The 22,291-nt window shown below is 35.3% G+C and overlaps 1 protein-coding gene across 1 annotated transcript; it reads right to left on the reverse strand.

Moving 5' to 3' along the window:
- Positions 1 to 358: 358 nt before the first annotated feature.
- Positions 359 to 5,400, reverse strand: LOC146739161 (uncharacterized). Its single transcript, XM_085504077.1, has 4 exons — positions 5,137 to 5,400; positions 3,015 to 3,064; positions 602 to 1,280; positions 359 to 502 (listed from the first exon to the last, which is right to left on the reverse strand). Exons 1-4 carry the CDS (start codon positions 5,398 to 5,400, stop codon positions 359 to 361), a joined length of 1,137 nt encoding a protein of 378 aa, XP_085360203.1.
- Positions 5,401 to 22,291: the final 16,891 nt, after the last annotated feature.

Consider the following 22,291-nt stretch of genomic DNA (forward strand, 5'->3'; position numbering starts at 1 on the left):
TACCTTCATCTGTTTTTGAACTGCTTGTTCTTTTAAACGCTGTTGTTTACTGGCTATATCTCTTCTTGTTGAATTTTTCGGGCAGTTGGTCCATTTACAAAATTTGGATATTTAGATGTCTTTTTCATGGGTGCATTTTTTTTCGCACTCCAGTAAGTGGATATGTAATAATACTAGGGAGTGTTGATGCATGTGACTGATGTGGTGGTGAGTGTCCTTGTGATATTGATGGCTGTTCGTGTGATGTTGATATATGCGGTGATGTTGATGGCTGTTTGTGTGATGTTGATGGTTCCAGTGGTGTTGATTGCTGTTTGTGTGGTGTTGATGGCTGTTCGTGTGATGTTGATGGTTGCAGTTATGTTAATGGCTGTTCGTGCTGTTGTAAATAACACTTCTTCCAAATTCTAAATGACGGACTTCCTGGCAAGTTGTATCCCTCTTCAATGCGCTTCCTGTATTTTTCTTTTTCTGGTGTGGTAAAACTACTTTCAACAAATTCCTATAAGGAAGGGTAACTTGGGCGTGGTTAGATGGTGTGGTGTGTTGGTGTTATCTGTGTGTCAGTGTGGTCTTCAGTGTTTTCTGCTGCGAATGTCACTGAAGGCTTGAGGAGCGTGTCGCTTATCTTTGATCTATCAAAGGGATAGATCCCGCTTTTCACGAAACCATATGATATATTTTTGGGGCTGGCGCTTTTCATCCAAGCTTGTCGAAATATTCTTGTAAAATTCTTCTTCGTCACTTCTTCTCCAGGGTTGGTTGTCATATATTCCCTTACAGCATGCTCCCATGGTCTTTTCAGTGGAGAAAAGAAACTCACATCAAGAGGTTGCAGAAAGTGAGAAGCATTTGGGAGCAGTCTGTAAAGCAATATATTATGGTCTCGAGCTACTTTGAATGTCTCCATGTCAATGTGTGACTCGTGACCATCAAACAACAGAGCAACTGGTCTTGTGGGTGGTAAGTTTGGAATGAAGTGGTTGGCAAGCAAAGAATAGAATGCCTCGGAATCCATCCAACCGCTCTCTGTAAAATAGCAAGTTGATCCCTCTGTTGCACCTGCTAATGGGTTCCAGGACTTGGGGGGGGGCTGCTTCATTGGGAAAAGGTAGTATGGTGGGATTGAACTACCAGCTGCATTCACTGTAATAAGAGCAGTTATTTGGCCTTGGTTACTTGACACAATCTGAGGAACAGCAAAATTACTCTTTGCTGGCCCCAGTACTTTGCCAGTCTTCACTTGAAGCGAAAAACCACTCTCATCACAGTTCCAAATGCTGGTAATTAGGTAATAAATTTTGTGCTCAGACATCTACAGCAGTTTCCTTAGCAACAAATGAAATGTAATAGAATTAGCAAAAAGTTATAATTCTGACAAACATAAATTCTCACCTGAATAAAAAGGCTTCAGATAAAAAAAAAAACTTTAAAAAAAGCTGCAAAAAATCTGAAAAACAATAAAAAAAATGTTATTATCTTATGGGATTATAATAGGGGGGATCGTTGGTAATTAGGTAATAAATTTTGTGCTCAGACATCTACAGCAGTTTCCATAGCAACAAATGAAATGTAATAGAATTAGCAAAAAGTTCTAATTCTGACAAACAGAAATTCTTACCTGAATAAAAAGGTTTCAGATAAAAAAAAAACTTTAAAAAAAGATGCAAAAAATCTGAAAAACAATAAAAAAAATGTTATTATCTTATGGGATTATAATAGGGGGGATCGTTGGTAATTAGGTAATAAATTTTGTGCTCAGACATCTACAGCAGTTTCCATAGCAACAAATGAAATGTAATAGAATTAGCAAAAAGTTATAATTCTGACAAACAGAAATTCTTACCTGAATAAAAAGGTTTCAGATAAAAAAAAAACTTTAAAAAAAGATGCAAAAAATCTGAAAAACAATAAAAAAAATGTTATTATCTTATGGGATTATAATAGGGGGGATCGTTGGTAATTAGGTAATAAATTTTGTGCTCAGACATCTACAGCAGTTTCCATAGCAACAAATGAAATGTAATAGAATTAGCAAAAAGTTATAATTCTGACAAACAGAAATTCTCACCTGAATGAAAAGGCTTCAGATAAAAAAAAACTTTAAAAAAAGCTGAAAAACAATTTAAAAAAATGTTATTAGCTTATGGGATTATAATAGGGGGGATCGTTGGTAATTAGGTAATAAATTTTGTGCTCAGACATCTACAGCAGTTTCCATAGCAACAAATGAAATGTAATAGAATTAGCAAAAAGTTATAATTCTGACAAACAGAAATTCTTACCTGAATAAAAAGGTTTCAGATAAAAAAAAAAAACTTTAAAAAAAGATGCAAAAAATCTGAAAAAAAAAAAAAAATGTTATTAGCTTATGGGATTATAATAGGGGGGATCGTTGGTAATTAGGTAAGAAATTTTGTGCTCAGACATCTACAGCAGTTTCCATAGCAACAAATGAAATGTAATAGAATTAGCAAAAAGTTATAATTCTGACAAATAGAAATTCTCACCTGAATAAAAGGCTTCAGAATACTTATAAAAAAACTTGAAAAAAGAGAAAAATCGGAAAAAAACAATAAAAAATGTTATTACAGGATTATAATATAATAGATAATATAATCAGTGTCCATAGCCAACAAAATGTAATAGTACACTATAGAAGAAAAGTTATAATTCTGACAAATAGAAATACTCACCTGAATAAAAGGCTTCAGAATACTTATGAAGAAACTTGCAAAAATAGATGTTTGGATAATAATAACTGAAAAACAAAACAAAAATAATCGACATTTGTCAGTAAATTCTAAATATGGAATGATAAATGCTCATAAACTTCATGTCGGTATAGTAAAAGATGAACTTTCAAATGCACAGCTTAAAATGCTAAGAAAATTCATAGATAAAGAAAGAAATGCAACAAATAAAATTTTCTAATACATACTAATGTAAATATTACTAAATTTATTCTCAAAAATTTATAAATTTAAAAAAAAATCTTAGTTTACCAGATTTACCAAATACAAAAAGCATACAGCAAGTAATAACGAAATGTGGCTTGACTTCTCTGAGAAAAAAATTGATAAGAGTAACTAAATTACAAAGATCTCCAACAACTAACAATTATGTAATCTGTCCGACCAACTGGGCTATGACATCGATGCCACAAAGTTTCATAAAAAAGTTGCTAAAGTGACTTTCATTTGTTTTGCGCCAGGGAGTGTATGATGAACACGTAAACTAAATATTATCAATGAAAAAATCATCAAAATGTTGCCGCATTTTTTTTTTCACACAAACTGAAACTTTGATTTCAGATTTAGCGACCTTGAAAATTGCGACTTTGAGCGTAAATGAAAAATCTTATCTATTTAGAAAGCTCGTTCAGCAGATGTCCGTCTCGATTTAGCGCTAAATAGCAACTGAAACCAATTAGCCACTTCCCCCAGAATGCCGTCACCTGATTTTAAAATAACAACGCAAGCAAGACCGTCCGGCCAGGGAGTGTATAGGGTATATAAAAATCTGTTTTTATTTTCTGTACGTTCTCAGTTCTTTTTAAGCTTTGTGCCGTTGTCGTCATTGTGAATAAATTCCTTATTACTGACCGCGAAAGACGCCCATCGCGAAGTGTCTTGTTATATAGCCTATAAATATAAAATATGGTTTTTTTTAAATTCAGTACCCCACCCTCTTGGATATTATCGCCGATTTGTCGTCGCCGCTGTGACATCGTCAATTTTGTTTCCCCAAGCGTCTCTAATAAATAATTTATCTAACCACTGTACTGAATTAATGATATTAAAAAAAATCATAGAAGATTTTGCGAAAATCGGTCGTTTTGGGTTGGCATCAACGCAATTTCGCACGGAAACGATTTTCTAGGACGCAGGTTGTTTGGATCGAACTGTTTGTTGTGAGTCTGAAAACATAACAACATTGTTTTTTAGTGAATATAAAATGTGTTCTGTTTCAATGAAATATTTTGATATGCCAATCAGGCAATTTTAGAAATTTCTCACTGGAGCGTCCCCTGTATAAATAATCCTCTACTCCAAAAAAAATACAATGGTACTAGCTAGCCCAGAATGGACTTCCTGTTCGCGTCACTATACAAATTCGACAACATCCACTTGAGCGTTCTTAGTGGGAATAAAAACAAATAGATGGAAATACCAGTTGCATCACATTCACCTTCTCAAGAAGATTCGATTGCTGGCCGGGACAGCTGACAGATTGTTTTGGTTCTGCGGCTCACTTGGCATGGGCAACTGACTTTTTAATTTTCCTTTTTCACTATTCTCATGTTTTCTTGGTCGCATTTTGTATATAAGATAAGATAATTCTTTATTACAACCTTATAGAATGAATTACATATCTAGTTTGGTTTATAAAATGTAATAAAGGTGTTAAAATAAACATAACAAGTTAGATATTTAAAATCTACTACAATACAGTTACATGTAATAATGTAAAAAAATATAAATAATTCATTAGGTGGTTTTCTCTAATGGTATTTGCTGTTTTTATAAATTTGATAAGCTCTGTTAGTAAATATTTGTTTGTATTCAATATATGAATGATTTTTTCTTTTGTTTGTACAGTGTTGAAAATTGTTGAATATCTTTGAAAAATTTGAATATAACAACTCTCTTTCATCTGTGTAAATTTTGCATTTTGTGATGTAATCAATTTCATCCTCAAGTAGGTTGCATTTAGTACATTTTCTGTCCTCTGTTATTATTGTTGGTCTTTTGTGCCTTCCCATCTCGATGTTTAGTTTATGGGCACTTAGTCTCAATTTTGCTAATATACTAATGGTTTCTTTATTATCAAGGATTTTAATGTATGGTTCAGTATTTATATTTTTCGTCAGTATTAATGTATAAGGTCTTAGTTTTGAATCTGGTTTTTGATTATCTTGGTTCCATTTATAATTGTCTTTCTTAATTGTTTCTAAATTCTTAATATCATACAGTTGTTTTATTTTATGCAGATTCATTAACCATGTGTCATTATATTTGTTTTGATGTTGATCTTTTATTGCATCATATACTAGACTGATTGGGCCATTCTTTATATTTTGGTAGTATGTGATTACATTCAGTTGAATTTTTGCTAGTAATGGTAGTCCATTACCATTCTACTACCAATGTTACTTGTTCTGTTATTAACATTTAATAAGCGTCTACAGAACATTAAATGGTATTTTTCTGTACACGTTTTGTCCCAGTACTCTGGTCTGCCATTGATTCCCCAAATTTCTGCAGCATAAGTTAAAATTGGTGTCTGGATGCCCTCAAATTTCAATTGTAAAAGCATGTTTAACTTGTTTGATGTTAATACTGGTTTGATTGCCGCATCAGCTTTTTTTGCTTTATCTACCAATCTTTCCATGGTCATGTTCATTGCCCCATTTGTATTAAATGTTACCCCTAGATATGTGAATTGGTTTGTTTTCTCAATTGTGTTTAGCCCATATGAGAATTCTGTATTTTTTTTATTTATGACCATTTTTAGTGAAAATCATAATTTTTGTTTCTCTCATATTCAACTGTAAACCCCATTGTTTTATATATTCATAAAGTGTGTCTAATGACCTTTGTAAGTCTTCTTTGTTAATAGCTGTTAGAACAATATCATCAGCGAATAGAAGTGAAGAGATGTTTTGACCATTTAGGTTTGGACTATTCATTGTAGAGTTATCAATGTTGGCTACCAAGTAAGAAAAGATACTCCGACTCGGTAAACGTGAATACAAAATATAATTGATGTCAGTGAATACAATATTTTTAAAAAATCCTGCAGCTATCATGGACAAGTAGACAACCCCTAAAATTGCCAGTTGTGAACTTCAAATGTGGGTTTAGACCGTCGTGAGACAGGTTAGTTTTACCCTAGGATTTTCACCTTAAGTTACACAAATCGGTAAAATGCATCATTATGACAAGGAAAAATACCAATTGTCTAAATCATTATATTTCATTTCTACATGCATATTTTATTTTTATTCCATCGTAATGTGTATGAAATGGCTGGCGAGATAAATAAATCAAAGCACCTTGATTTTTATATTAATTACTGGGAAAAAAACTAATTAAGAGCTTAAACTGGTCCACTAGACATCCGGACTGTTTAATAACAGCACTGATATTTACATATTTTTATTTGATTAAATATTTAGTTTTTGTGTATTGCATTCGATGTTGGCCACTATAAAGTCAAATAATTGATAGTATACATGGGCTGTAATGTTAAAATTTATAGGACCTGCTTAAATGCTATCGAAAGTAAAAACAAAATATTTTGAATTATAAATAAACATAAATATTATTTTTGAAAAATGAGAAACATATACCATCTTCCATTATAATATGCATATGTTGATGATTCAAAGCGAAATGTTTGTCATCTTGAATAGTATAAAATGAAACAGATGAGAGCCTACAATTTGAACTAAGTGGGGTGGGTTGAAAATTCACCTGCCCCCGAAAGACATGGTTTTCAATCAATAACGAGTATTAGTAAATTTCAAATTAACAATGAATTATTAATACTTATACAGTGAGTGCAAATAAATTACATGCATCAGTTATTAATACAAGTATTAATATGAATCAAACACTGAGATTGCAAGGCAAATTCAAAATGATTTCAATAATTACAAAATCCTTAAAACATTTTTTTTTTTATTTTAAGGTAGAGATGCAGTTTATTTGTGAATTTCAATCAAAAATAGTTTTTTTCGTTTTTTATATAGATTTTTATCTAAAGAACATTCTGTGAAAATTTGACCAATGAATTCTTATTGGAACACCATTAAAATTGCTGTTTATTTTCTGGTTAAAAATAAAAAACACTCGCACGTGGCAATGTTTATGTCCAATTGCCTAATTTGCATGAGTAAGCAAATAACAGGACCTTTGATTGACAATATGCATATCGAGATTGTACGGGTCATAGTTCATTCAATTCACGCGCATGTGCAATTATTCTCGAATCAGTTATCGCTCGCTAGCAAACCAAACATTATATTTCCTCAGCGTTTTTTCCTAATTTTTATCATTACATTATGCGTGGTGTGAAAAGAAAGAGAGGTAGAAAGAAGATTCAGATGATTTCTATGTCGGAAGAGGCAAAAGCTACACTGAAGGCATCAGCCCGCCGAACGAAAAACAAAATCGATGTGAGCGTCCAAACGTGACTTTCCCTGAAGGCGTGAATCCGAGTTTCTGATTGACTGAGAGATATTATTTTGAAATAATTGTTCTCAAAAAATAAACTGAGCATGTGAAGAATAATTTAACATTGTTCACAGTGATAACAGCTCATTGTCGAAACGAAGCTTACCCATTCACGCTAGTCACAATAAACATCATACTCTTGAATAGGCGTCAATGACTACGGTAAAACTTAGACTCTATATTAGGCATCAGGAATGATTGAAATGTCCGAAAATGACGCTAAAATACACCTTAAAAGTCATATTTTTTTTCTAAATCCCATCCCGAATTTACGGCAGAATCTGGTCCCTCAAATAAGGGACACGTGAGCTTTGATTCTAACAGGATATATTGCACTGGGTCGGGGAGATACAAACTTTCGTGTATCTTTTGTCCAATGCTAGGTGCTAGGTGGTGCGAGACAGCTTTGTTTGCAACCGGACGAACTCCGTTTAATTCAATGAAGCAAACAACTGACAATGCTAAAATAAATTGCAGAGGTACGCTAAAATTAATTGAAAACAAGCAAATGAAATGAAAAATAAATCACAGAGAGAGGTAACTTGATACATTAACAACTCTTTTGACGCGCTGACCGCTTCTCCGCGTCTGATGTTTTGTTTTCCTTGTCATAATACTTACTGATTGATGATTTTGTTTTGATTTTTGAGTTCTTTAGCCTGCAACTCGGCCACGACCTTTGCTTTTTCCGTGAAAAATGGGGAAGTTTACGTCAATTTGACGGACATTCCATTTTTTTAAACTAACGAGCACACTGTTTAGCACTCCTATTTTTTCATTTGCTGATTTCTATTCAGAAAAATTCGACCGCTCGAAAATGCACCTAAATTTTGCACTCATGTCATGTCAGATTTCCAACACAAATTATTTAAAACCGGTCGAAATTTTAAAACTTTTACGTTAGGAGCTGGAGCTCTCTCCTTGCAGCGACCGTCGCCGGTAGTTCAACAGCATGTTTTGTACTAGTACGTACATCCGTGCGCTGATTGTCTGAGACTGTCTTAGAAAATCCCTGAATAAGGCGTTACCAAAATCGGAAAAAATAAAAAAATTGCCTCCTTAAAAAACGAACAGAATTCAAATATTTCTTTTAACAAATATGTTGCAGTGGGGAAAATGGGATTGGAAACGCTAAACAAAACTTCTGTGCCTCGCGTTTCGATTCTAGGATTACGCAATTATTCATTATTGTGCGTTCGCTTCCTGGAGTTGGTTCTAAATACTACATAAACATCATCAAGGATAATTAATTTAATATCTCACATTGTACTCTTCACGGTAAACCATAGGCTCTGAAATACTCGTAGATTTTTTATTGAAAATACATCGAAGAGAAGCCATGATGTTTTGATCGTGATAAAAAGTCACCTTCCTAGGACCGCCCCCTGTTTAATTATTCATGAGATGACGTCATGTTTACTGGGCATTGACACGTGTTTTTACCGACCCCATCAAAACACTGGTATGAATGACGTGTTTCTGATTTATATATTCAAGAGCAGTTGTTCTGGTCCAACAATTTTACATAAAATGTCTATGTCTATACGTTAACTTTCAATTTCAATAGTCTAGAAAGTATGACAAAGCAGTAATTCCCGGTTTAACGCGCAAATATGCAAATTAGCCTTTTTCTCGTCTTCTATTTTTGGTGAATTCTTGGGATTTAAATTAAAATAGCTGATAGACGCTTTGGCCATTTGCCTCGAAATTTTCACACTTTATTGACAAGGTGTTCCCCCTTCAAAATGCGTCCGGACAGTTTATTACGACGAGTGGAACAAAAATAACAAGTCCGCAATTAACATGGATATATAAATTATGCAAAAATAGAAAAGAGTGAACTTTGAGGTCATGCTGTGCGACTTTGAAAGCCGTTAGAGAGATGAGTGGACGCATTTGAATTAGTAGTATACCAAGGTATCCAGTGATGTAATTTTACCCACAAACGGACTTGAAGTTTTTGAGCTAATTTTTTTTAAACCACTTTTGTCCAAAAAAGCATATTTTTGACCCAAAATCAAAAACGCATTCTGGATATTTAAAATAAAGACAAGTTTTACAAAGTTTGTATAATAAGCTTTCAGAAAATATATAACATGCTGGATATATAATACCATCTTCATTGTCTCATTACTCAATTAAAAAGCAAGCCAAATAAACTGCATCTCTACCTTAATTACAGACAAGGATAATGCCATTGACATAATTAAATTGTGGCATCCTGAAGTAATTGATATGAATGTGTTCCAGTTAGCTGTTGAAAAACCATCATCGGAGTATACTATAAATGCTGCTATCCCAACTATAGCCCATGATGTTATGTCACCATCTCTGGATTGTTAACTGCAGGGAAGCAATTTTATTACATCTATCTTTATACAAATACAACATCAGCAAAATGAAAGATTCAAAAGAATAAACCTGTATGGAAAGAAATTTCTTTGGCGTTGCAACAGAAAGGTCACCATTATGCAGCTGAATCATGTGAAAGAAAGTTCCCCGATCTTAAGGCAGCATTCACATCTACAGTGGATTACAACAACACCACCACCACCACCAATGATCCAAAGACTTGCCTTTATTATAACATACTCTATCCGTCAAGGTTTCGGACACCGTGAGGATGGACACACTGACTACTAGTCATCAGCAAACTCCCATAATGTAGATGTTGATGCTGTCCCTGACTACCTTCAAAAAAAATATCAATCTCTGGTTGCTTCTTTTGAAGAATATAGAAATGAGAGATGATGAGAGGAAAGAGGCAATGGAAAGGTGGCATGCTGACAACATGCACACAATGAACAGATTTCTTGATATATTTAAGAAGGTGGTAAATAAAAATGATTAGTTAATACAATTTTTTGTAAATTTTTGATTAATCAATTTTTATGCAAATTAGTTTTACCAGAACATGAACATGTGAGAAATCAACTATTATGACCTTCACTTTGAATTAGTGTACTTTTGTTTTGTAGTTTTACAACTTTTATCTGGCGGAGGTGAGCATATTTTTATACTCCACCAAGTGTTTGCAATAAATATCATGTGTCTGTCACTTCTTTTTCCCATTTTTTCTGTTAACGCTGCACTGTATCATGATAATTTATTTTGCTATATCTTACAGTATTTTTTCAAACACATTTTCATATACCTAAAAATTAAAACAAAATAAATAAGATGAAAACCCCATTGCAATCATAAGTTTATTTCACAAATCAATGTTAAACACAAAACTGAAATATATAAATTATGTATTAGTTGTTGTCATTGTGTGTCACCAGATCAGTGTATTTTGTATACATGCCTGTATCAAAACAAGTTAGTGGGTGTGATTTATATACATTACTATAACTTATGGTCAAGCTACTGTAACGCCAAGAATATTACACATACAAGGTAGTTCGATGCAATGTACTGTTCTTTTATTTCTGGACTAGTATAAAAAAAATGTATATAAGAGACAAGTAATACAAATCAGTACATCTCATGAGCCATATCATGACTACATAAATATACACAACATCTCAGAGGCACATTACCAATCAGTGCTATGCCAAATAGGCCACCAATATTGTAAACAGGGTGTTTATATGCTGTTGACAACATCAGAATAACACATAAAGTAATTAAAGGGGAGCAGAGGTGTGACTTTTGACACTCTGTACATGAAATTTGAGATCTATGAATGAATTCTGTCGATAAAAACAACTTGTATGTGCTGCGAAATGCCCTAAATATCGGGTATAAAACGGGCTGTGAAACAGACGACAAACGTCCGCTTTTCCTGGCGTCATTTCGCCTCTAGAGGGCCAGTCAGATGATGTCATCAGTGAACACTGATAATTGAAGCCATTCATGCTAGTACGTAAATCCCATAGAAATGCTACTATGAAAGACCTTGTTAACTGACTACTTAAAAGTTGAAACATGGCGAAATGTGCGTATGAATGCCATAGCGATTCATGTTATGTTTCTCGAAATCCCAGATAAAAAATCACGTTGTTGGTTGCGAGAAATCGGCAGAAGAACTAACCTGAAAATGAAGACACGTACAGCGCTCTAGCTATAGTAAACAGTGAGTAAATAAATATTTTTTGAGTTAAAAACTAAATTAGAAATACGCTAATATCACTTGAACTACAGTAATCATTTCACCCAACTTCCCACTTTTAATCGGCAGCTTATCGCTTAATTTCCGACCGCACTGTATTTTTCACGACCGGAAAACGACCGCATTTTTATCGTGATTTTTCCTCTCGCCGATTCATTGAAAACACCGACCGGTCGCCCAAACACTGGTCACTTGCACAGGAGTGATCGAAATAGTGGTTTTGAGTGATATAGTTTGGGGATACAACGGGTACTAACTATTATTAAATTCCGAACTACTAGTACTCTTCAAATCTATACCACATTATAGCGTTCGCGGACGAAACTTCACCTGTGTCCAATATTAAATAACTGACTTTGCGTAATTATTATGAAAGCGATATATTACAATGTTGAAATGAGCCGGTACAACATTGTAAACAAATTTGCGTAATTAGAAAAGCAGTGCACTAAGTAAACGATCTCAAAATATACAAGTTTGCGTACAGCACCGTCAGAACTAATAACAATTTTACAAGATCGACGCGCGGAGCATGAAAGAAAAAAGATTTCTAAGGTAGCACGCCTGTTCAGTGCGTGACTTGAGGGTCAAACTTCGGTCAACACACACTTGATGTCAGTATCGCCGCGCAGTATGTTACGCAATGAAGTGCTTGAAGTTCAATTGCGTCCCAAAATGATGTCGTTGATCACTCAGTCTTTTGCAAAATATTATAACTAGTTTCCAAACTTTTGATGCAGCCAGATTTATTTAACTTTGTGGCAATATAATCATTTTAATTTCCCAGTCATTTCTGTTCATTTATTGTCTTGACAATATATGTGAATTGCTATGCGAGCTTTTTTTACCCGACCGCGGTCAGACGGCGTCATGAAATCTATGCATAAAAGGCGGGCGACCTGCGGCTGTTTGATTTCCCACTGTCTCCTAAGCTAGCGATTGGTGAGAATGGTTATTAATATATTAGCCGATGTACTTGTAAATCGGACAGTCATACCGCAATTGTGTTGAAACATTTTTGGGGCAATAAGTAACGTCAGAATATTCCATCCCAATCAAATATAGGTCAAAGGGTCAAATTGCGTGCATATAATTATAGATAGTTAAAAACTAAATGTATTTGAATTTTTGACGGCTATTCAACGTTTGTGCAAACCAGAATAAAAAAAGGTAGTGTATACAATAGTGATATGACTGAGATATCATGGCATTTGTTTACAATATTGTACCGGCTCTAGTATTGGACAGTCACACAGGTGAAGTTGTTCGCGAATGATACAGAGTGGTATAGATTTGAAGAGCCGTTCAGAATTTATAATAGTTAACACTCGTTGTATATCCCCAAACATTTTGACTACTCCTGTGCCGGTGACCAGTGTTTGGGCGAGCGGTCGGTGTTTTCAATAAGCGAGCGAGGAAAAAAAAATGTGGTCATTTTCCGGTTGGAAAATACAGTGAGGTCGGGAATTAAGCGATCGTTTAAAAAGTGGGAAGTTGGGCAAAGCGAACTGTGGTTCAAGTGATATTAGCATATTTCTCATTTAGTTTTAACTCGTACAATATTTATTCACTCACTGTTTACTATAGCCAGAATGCTGTACGTGTCTTCGCTTTCAGGTTAGTTCTTCCGCCGATTTCTCGCAACCAGCAACGTGAATTTTTATTTGGGATTTCGAGAAACATAACATGAATCGTTATGGCATTCATAACACAACACCTCTCCATGTTTCAACTTTTAAGTTGTCAGTTAACAAGGTCTTTCATAGTAGCATTTCTATGGGATTGACGTACTAGCATGAATGGGTTCAGTTATCAGAGTTCTGACTGGCCCTCTAGAGGCGAAATGACGCCAGGCAAAGCGGGCGTTTGTCGTCTGCTTCACAGCCCGTTTTATACCCGATATTTAGGGCATTTCGCAGCACATATAAGTTGTTTTTATCGACAGAATTCATTCGTAGATCTCAAATTTCATGTACAGTGTCAAAAGCCACACTTCTGCACCCCTTTAACTTCACTAGTAAATATATTGTATGGTTTCACCATGGAGGTAATAATTTTACTTCCATGGTTTCACAATGGTTAAGATAACATAAAACAAAAACCTGTTTAGACAAAATATGTAAACACAATATAAATACATTTGACTCGGTGAAGTGTTAATATTATACAATTAGTTATTGCAATGAATTTCAATATGCTGTCGAGCTCAGGGACTACATGTACATTTTAATATCAGGGAGATATAAATGCATATTTGTCAGAAAAACATAAAGTTTATGCTGCTGGCAAACATGATGAATCTAAGAAATATAACTGCAATACATCTCAGAAATACAATATATAGAAATATACAAAATAGCTCACCCTGACGAGAACAAATTGAGTGAAATACAATGCTCCTCAGCTTCAGGTCGTCATTCACACAGCTCGAGCTCTACATGTCAAATACATGCAATTGCACACATTTTAGTATATTATCAAGAAAAATGTGCTTGACTGACAATAAACTCATAAAAATGGGTATAGAATATATATCAAGAACTTTAGCAATGATATCCGAAGGGGATGTGACATTTAATATAAAGTAGAAGTACAATTCAGAAATGCCAATTTGTACAATTGTCATAGACGATATGCATAAACTTCAACACAAAATATAAAAATTTCGAAAATATTTTAAATAACAACTTCAGTAACCTCAATTACAAAGATTAAACTTACCAGAAAAACATCAAATGGTTTTCAAGCTTTGAGTGACTGATAAAAATTACAAACTGAATGAAAATGCAGACAGCAAAAAAAAAGTGTTTGTAAACACAAGTTTAATTTAATCTTAGTGGTTTCATTGTCAGTCTGTCTCTATAATCTTGATATGTATACATACTTTTTCTTCGTTCTCCTATTTCTTCAAATACAGGATAGTGTAATTTTAATGCATTTATTAAATCATTTTTTTAGCTCTAATTGCATGCCATTGAAATTGTGGTGTTATTGCTCTCTTATCCTCAAACACAAATAATGTAGGTTTTGGTATATGTAGAATTGATTTCTTGTTTGTCATGTCTGTTTCTGCCAATGGTACTATATTTGTGAATTTAACTGTATGTGATTTTGCATACATTGATATGAAATGTGCCTTTCTAGAGTTGTGTGTTACTCCTGGTGAGATTGCTTCTTGTCTATCAATATATATTGGAAATGTATTTGCAAATGTTCGTTTGGTCTGTCTCCTGGTCCATTGCTACTGAACTTTGGCATTTCATACAAGCCAATTCCTTCAAAGCCAATTGCAGATGGGTTTTTATCTTCAGTCGCATTTTCAGACATTTTTTCTTCTGTTCTTGCTCTTGGTGGCATTTCTTCGTCTGTGTCGTCTTTGTTTCTATCTTCTTCTCTTCTTTCTTCACCGTTGGCATTCTGTTGTATTGGTGTATTTTATTTGTATTTATTCTTATTATGTTTCATTTTATCCATTACGTGAAATTCGTTATTTCTATTATATTCTTGTCCTCCTAGATTCGGATTATCGTCTATATTGTATTTATTTAAATCTTGTTGTTCTCCATATCTGTATTTCTTGTATTGTGTATTTTCTGGTGTCCAATTTACATCATAGTCTCTCTTTCTACTTAATTCTTGTGCTATTGTATATCTACCATTTTTTTGGTATGATCGCATCCCAAAATATCTTTCATTTCGTTTGTTTTCTTTTATTACTTCCATTATTCTCCCCACCATTTGTAAGTGGTACTGTTTTGTCATTTCATGTATTCTGGATTATCATATGTTGTTGCTTCGTATTCTTCTATTCTTGATGTTGAGTGAAGTGTATTTTGCAGCCCACATGGTACATGTATCATAATTATAATACTGTTTGCAGTATAACTTCTCTATACTCTATCTGTTTTATTCTTTCCATTAAATTACCATCGTAAGCTGCCCATTTTCTTGTGTCTGGTATTCTTAGCTCTATCACGTCCCAGTCGCTTGCTTGCTTCCATATGCTCCCTGGTACCCTTTCTCGTCTGTGTAGATTAATTATGGAGTTGAATTGTTGATTTTCCAGTGTAAAATTCTGATAATTGATGTTGAACGCTTCTCTTGCTGCTAATGCTGTATCGAGATGGTAGTTTTTAATCGTCGTGTAGTCATTGAATGGCTTCTCACTTTTATCAAAACATTTGAAATATAACTCGTTAAAGAGTTCTAGTCGTGTTGGGAATCGTCTTGCATCACATCGTTTACTTAGCTCTGTATCTGGAAACAGTTCAAAATCTTTTGCTGCTTCAAATGCCTGCATCTCTTTGTCTAATTCTATCATCTCATCTGGTAGTATTGGTGGTGACATACTGTCACTGGCACGGGCCGGAAACAATTTGGCAATGTTTGGTCTAGCTATCGTTCCCACATTACAGTTCATGTACAAGACGTATGGTAGTATATATTTTATTATATTCGTCACCATTGGAAATATATCTTACAATAATCGCCTACAGCGTCAAGTGAGAATAATTATAATAGTTATATTAATTATGCACAGATTATAAATTTAAAGAAAGCATACAGTACTGTTAATATTTAAATCAGTTTGTACGTAAACAAAATAAACTTTAAATAATGTACAAGTGTCCCAACTATCTTGATTTCAAGAATGACAGTGGCTGAGCACGGGTTGAGGATACGATGATGGTCGAACTTAGCTGATTCCGGTACATGATATCACAGGCTAAAGTCCATCAATATCATCAGATTCTGGCAGATACTGTAGAAACAACGTTCGTAAGATGTCTAGTTCGAATAAGCTCAAGTTCGGTAGTGTGGTTCTAAGCTTCGCCATACGAGAGCATAGGTCCAATAAAAGGCACGTACTATTCAATAAAGTATACAATGATGAGAAAGATACAATATGGCTACATACTATTCTCAGTAGTTCGTACAATTTTGTCATAGATGTACGTACGTTATCCTGTGTAAAAGTATAAACAACTCGTGCTTCATTTTAAATGCTATAGTTAATACATAAATTACAATTATATAAATAATGTGAAATTTACAAGAATGTTGTACTCACAATGTTCAATGATACTCTGTACAGACGAGCCCCAGAGTACAGCTTGCTGAGTCTGTACAAGTTTTCCTCTTGTAAACGCTGTCTCCCAACAACACTGGGTTCATTTATGACACCCTACACGGATTCCGCCAGAAATAAAGGAATTTATGTTCCTACAATAACCTGGCCCCAGCTTATACCTGGACTTGTGTGTCTCAGGTGCCCCGTGATAAACGTGTTGGCTCGTCTCTCAGTTTGCACACGGACGACTGAAAGCCCGTCCTGCTAGTACAGCATCCTGAGTCAGAGTGACGTGTCCTCCGACCACACCACGCAAACACAACAAAGGAATTTTGAATAAATTAAATATAACATACACCTGTTTCTGCATTCACAACATGCACCTGTATACCAATCTAATTTCAAGACGGATTCTCGCGTGACACATACGGTTCTTGGGTTTTTTTGCTATATTAACGTAGTTACATGTCTTCCAATTCTTTTTTCAATATATCTTCAATGTTTGAATTTTTTGGCCAGTTGATATCTTTGACATTGATTTCTCCATTTACCAGTTGCAACAGATATGAATACATCAGTGGATTCAAATCTTGTTTGATCTGTTCTAGCTCTGGCATACGTCTGATGTTGTCGATCGACAACAACATTCTGTTTTTGAATGCTTCTTCTTGTGAGCTTACCATGTACCAAAGCGACTAGATAGGGGTTCTTTCCAACAATACTGGAGACTTGCCTTTTTGATTGATCATGGTGGACATACCCTCAAAGATACTCTTTGACATCTTGCAATTGTGTTCGCTTAAGACAAACTGGCCATTGCTATTCTTGCACATAAACAACTCTCGAACATAAAGTTACTAGCACTTTCATTACTAGTCTGTACATGTATGTTTCCCCAAAAGTGTGCTATGTGGTGAAGAGGTCGCATGGCCCAACTCTTCCCGCCATTGCTGTCACCTTTAAAATACAGCAAATTCTTCTTTGGATGTTTTTTATCAAACCACTGCTCTATTGTGTAGAGGAAGTCCCAAATGATTTGCCCCTGGTGAGTACACCATCTTTCATACCATACAATCCATTCCTCAATAGATAAATAAATGTTACGATCGCGAACTTTGAATTATCTATATTTCATAAAGCATGGCACAACTCACCGAACTCCTTTCTGAGGACGTCACTTCGTATGGCCCACTGCAGTCCAGTAGAGATACTCCAATATGCTTCTACTGATAAACTTATGCCAGTTGTCACGAGTCTCGTCAATCCCCTTCGGATCCTCTGTCACCAATCTCCCCAGGTTTGGTAAATCAGTTGGGTTGTACCGTTCTACCAGTCCTTTAACAAAAGATAACATCCCCTCGTTAGTGGTCTTTTTTACCTTTCGTTGTTGCTGTTTTTATTCCATATCAAGGATATCAATAGCTTTCCTAGCCCCGTCTTGTTTGTCGTGTAAAGCCATTTCTTTTCTTTTGAGACGCCTTGGATATATGCTGCAAATGACGACGGCACTTTACATATCTGTATATGCAGCCCCCGTGTATTGGCTACACGGGTCCTTCACTCCGTCATGGTACGCTCCATAGCTGTCGATGCCTTTAGATTCCAAATATTGGAACAGCATTCCCGTTAATCGGATCAACTCTTCTGTCTCGACTACCATTAATTTCATCATTCATAGACGTCGGAACTAGCCTAAACTTTGTCATAAAAATAACATATCGGGTGTTGTCTTCTTTATCAGGTTGTCTTCTCTGCTGAAATGCCCCCGATGCTTGCTGTGGTTGACAAGGGGTGAAATTATTCGCTCTCATAAAGTTGTTAAAGGACATGGTTGCGCTGTCGTACTTACGTCTTGCTCCGCCGGTGGATAGCGAGTATCTGAATAATAAATTCAAAATCCTTCCTTATCCCAGCGCGATCGAACTTTCGCGCGATATAGAATACGTGCACAAGTCAAGGTGCCGTGCCAAATATCACGCGTTGCATGCGTGCGGGCGTAGCGCCGTAATTCGAGGTGCGTCATATATGTTGGCAAAGTGCCAAAAAAAAAGCCTTATAGAGGACCTCATTCCAAAAGGTCTGCCATTTTGAAACTGGTCCAACTTGATTTTTTAGAAAAAAATTTCAACATGCCCCAAGTCTCGATATATTCTAACATGCATTCTTGCATAAAATCTGAAAAGAAAACTATGATAGCCCCCCCCCCCAAATAGCACAATTATAATGACAATATCTCCACAGTATAGTGAATATGTATTAAAAAGGCCGCCATTTTGAGTTTTTGGAGAATTGTCAACATTGCCCAAGTGTTAATATAGTTTTACATGTTTTCTGGCATAAGATCTAAATAATAAACTTTGAAAATATTGCTCCACGGAAAATATACTAAAAAGTCCGCCATTTTGAAACTGGTCCGCCATCTTGAATTTTTGGACAATTTTATTAAACATGCCCAAAGCCTCCTAGCATATAATCTGATAAGAAAACTTTGATAGAAAAAAAAAATAGTAAAAATATAATAATAATATCTACACAGTATCGCGAAAATATATTAAAAAGCCATTCTGAAACTGGTCCGCCATCTTGAATTTTTGGACAATTTTCAACATGCCCCATATCTCAATATATTCTAACATCTTTCCTGGCATAAAATCCGAAGAGAAACCTTTGACAGGAAAAAAGACCCAATTTTTCTGGCAAATGGCCTGTCTAGACGGTTTGCATAATTACCAAAGACTACGAGTCATTGTTGGAATTGGGTTTCATATTTCTGTGTGTGTGTGTGTCCATCTAACATTACTTAGCGGTATTTCAAAGTTTGGCACAAAGGCAATTAAACATGCAAGATGTATTTATGTTTCAGTTGAGCATTCTGTTCATCTGACTACTGGTAGTTATGCCTCAGCTTCTATTCATCCTACCAGTGCTACTTTTTTAGCTTCAGTTCATGCTACAAGTGGTATTGTCTCAGTAAAACCATGATTCACTAGCTCAGCTTCAGTTCAACCTACCAGTGCTACTTCTACACCAGTATGTGCATCTGTACCTAAAGATTGTCTTTATACTAGTGCTACTGCCTCAACAAAACCATTAGCATTCCCATCATCATTCACTTGCTCAACTTCAGTTCACCCTACCAGTGCTACTTCTACACACGTACGTGCATCTGTACATAAAATTTCTCTTTATACTAGTGCTACTGCTTCAACAATACCATTAGAATTCCCATCATCATTCACTTGCTCAGCTTTAGTTCACCCTACCAGTGCTACTTCTACACGTACGTGCATCTGTACCTAGAGCTTCTCTCTTCTCAGTGCTTCTGCCTCGGCAAAACCCTTAGCATTCAATAGCTCAGTTTCAGTTCATTCTGCCAATGCTACTGCCACAGCTTTCATCCCAACCATTTGCTTTGATTCAACTCAACCTTCTGCAGCTTCAATTTCTGCTACCACTTTGTCTACTCTTAATACTTGTACACCTACTTCTACCTGGACTTATTTTCAATCATCAGCCAGTTCGGAATCATATACTCATCCCCATGCTAGTACTTTGGCACATCATCTACAACCTCTACCTCAACCATTTGATTGAATTCAACTCTGCCTGCTGCTGCTCCAACTTCTGCTACCACCTTGTCTACATTCAATTCTCCTGCACCTTCTACATCTTACTCTATTTCATCTTTCAATGAAGACAGATTAGAATGATCATGGGGTTGTTTGTACTCGTTAAACAGACGTTTCTTTTTTGGTGGGTTAGGAGCAGGGATGCTCTTCTGCTTTTCTTCATTGAAAACCTGATTTTCATTAACCTCTCTCACCTCGCTTCCTGCAACATAAACAGGTTGTACCGTGGGGTCATCACCCATTATAGCTGACATGGCCTCTTCATATTTAAATTTACGATAAGAAGATCCAGTTTTGTTCTCATATTGAACATGATTTTGGTATCTTTTTTTCAATGCCTTCCATTTATCCATACATTTGTCATGCGTTGATGAGATACCACATAATTTATTCAATTCGGAGGAAATAATAACCCATGCTGGTTATTTTTTTGTTTCTACCTCTCAGGCTATCTAAAAAAAAATTAACAAGGTCAAGGGGGGCTATGATTATAATGTGTGCTCCATCAACAGTACACAGGATTGAATGAAGCCTTGAAATGTGGCCATACCACTGTATGGTCCGGTTTCTGGTGTCTGTTTCATGTGGCCATTTGATGTAGCATGGCATCAACTTTTCAACAACTACCTTGTTTACCCTTTTCCAACATGTATGTATAGTTGAAAGTGACACTCCAAATCTATCGGCTATGGATCTGAATGTTTCATTATTCCCTAAAAAAATTTGATAACTATAAATATTTTTATAAAAATTAGTAGAGGGGTTGTATTTAAACAGGATATTGCAGATGAAGGGGTAATGCTGCAGATATGTAATCTTCAGGAAAAATCTGTACTCTTCTAAACGGTTTGTAACTACAGTCGAAAACAACTATTTTTACTGGCATTTATTTTAATTTTATTACTTTAATATATTGTAATCATGTTCACATATATTTCAAGTTCACATGACTGTAATGGAAACAATGAGTTTTATTATTTTACATATTCACATTAATTTAATGATGGAGCTTCCATGAAAACACATCACTCGGGTATTGAGCAAATTTCAATTAGTTATATAATACTTGGACTAAACAACTAAAAAAAATTATTGTGACTACAGTTCCTATGTATTACAACTAGGCTATTTCGAATAGGATGTTGGGAGAGACCCTATCGAGCTACATGACGAGAAGTTAAAAAACATGATTGTACACATCAAAACTAGAAGAATTGACATGCCTATCTGTTCCCTCGATTTATAATGCCCGTTCAAACACCGAAACATAATTTGGGACAGTTACTAAAATAAACTTACCTAAATACCACAGAAAAATCAATAACTGTTTCTCTATGATAAATGCAACTTTTCCCCGCATCCCAGGCAAGTCGGGTTCAGACAATGCGTTATAATTCATAAGCAGCTATAACATAATAAAAGTGGGTCTGAGATGTTTACTTCCGCTTGGGTCATGAACCTACTGTAAATTTACATAACAGCTGTAAAGAATGAGTGCAAATAGAAAATTTGCATATGTAAACAAAAGTTTAACTTGCGTTTAAAATAATATCAAAACTCGACCTTTCCAACCTAAAGTGGCTTTTAAAATCATCTGGCTCATATCACGGAACAGCGGTTTTTGCATATCCCTGGATGCGCAGAACAGCTGCTCTTCTCGCAAATAGCAGCCCAAATGCATCGTCATTATTCATAATGAGAGCCAACATTAGCATCTCAGTTTGCTGCACAAATATTGGCACCAACACTCCTAAAATACAGCGAATATGTTCACGGTCTGCCATTTTGTTTAACTGACCTTAGTTCCTCGAGGCAGTTTATTGTGTTCTTTTATTTCCTTGCCTCGAGGCACCTCGAGCTGATTCGAGGAAAGGTTTCTACGTCACTCAGGGCACCTCATGGCGAATAATCGAAAACACTCCAGGAATTCAACGTTGAAGTAATCCCGAACAATCAAATTTATATGCGTTACACACGCAGGGGTAATCTTGTTACACTGTTCAAGGGAGTCTCAACAACTATTCCAAAGTACCGTTTTCTGAGTTTTCGGCATTGGTTTTCACCGTGATGGTTGCCATGAAGTGAAAATGCCTGGATGTCCGCCCGAGAATAGAAATCACTCCCAAGACATGTTCGCACAGGCATGTAATTCCACGATAAAATGATAAAACAGATTATTATAAAATTGCAAAGGTTCATGTTTATTACTTAAAGGGGACCTCAATCCAAACAACAT

The sequence above is a fragment of the Saccoglossus kowalevskii genome, chromosome 9 (assembly GCF_978046115.1).
Source record: "Saccoglossus kowalevskii chromosome 9, keSacKowa6.1, whole genome shotgun sequence".
Taxonomy (NCBI): Eukaryota; Metazoa; Hemichordata; class Enteropneusta; family Harrimaniidae; genus Saccoglossus; species Saccoglossus kowalevskii.

Excerpts from the sequence above, each read along its gene's own strand:
- LOC146739161 (XM_085504077.1), bottom strand. The coding sequence starts at position 5,400 with ATGACCATGGAAAGATTGGTAGATAAAGCAAAAAAAGCTGATGCGGCA. Across the intron at positions 3,065-5,136 it reads GTAACATTGGTAGTAGAATG|AGAAGTCAAGCCACATTTCG; the intron begins GTAATGGACTAC and ends TTTTTTTCTCAG. Across the intron at positions 1,281-3,014 it reads CTGTATGCTTTTTGTATTTG|CATTTGGAACTGTGATGAGA; the intron begins GTAAATCTGGTA and ends CCTAATTACCAG.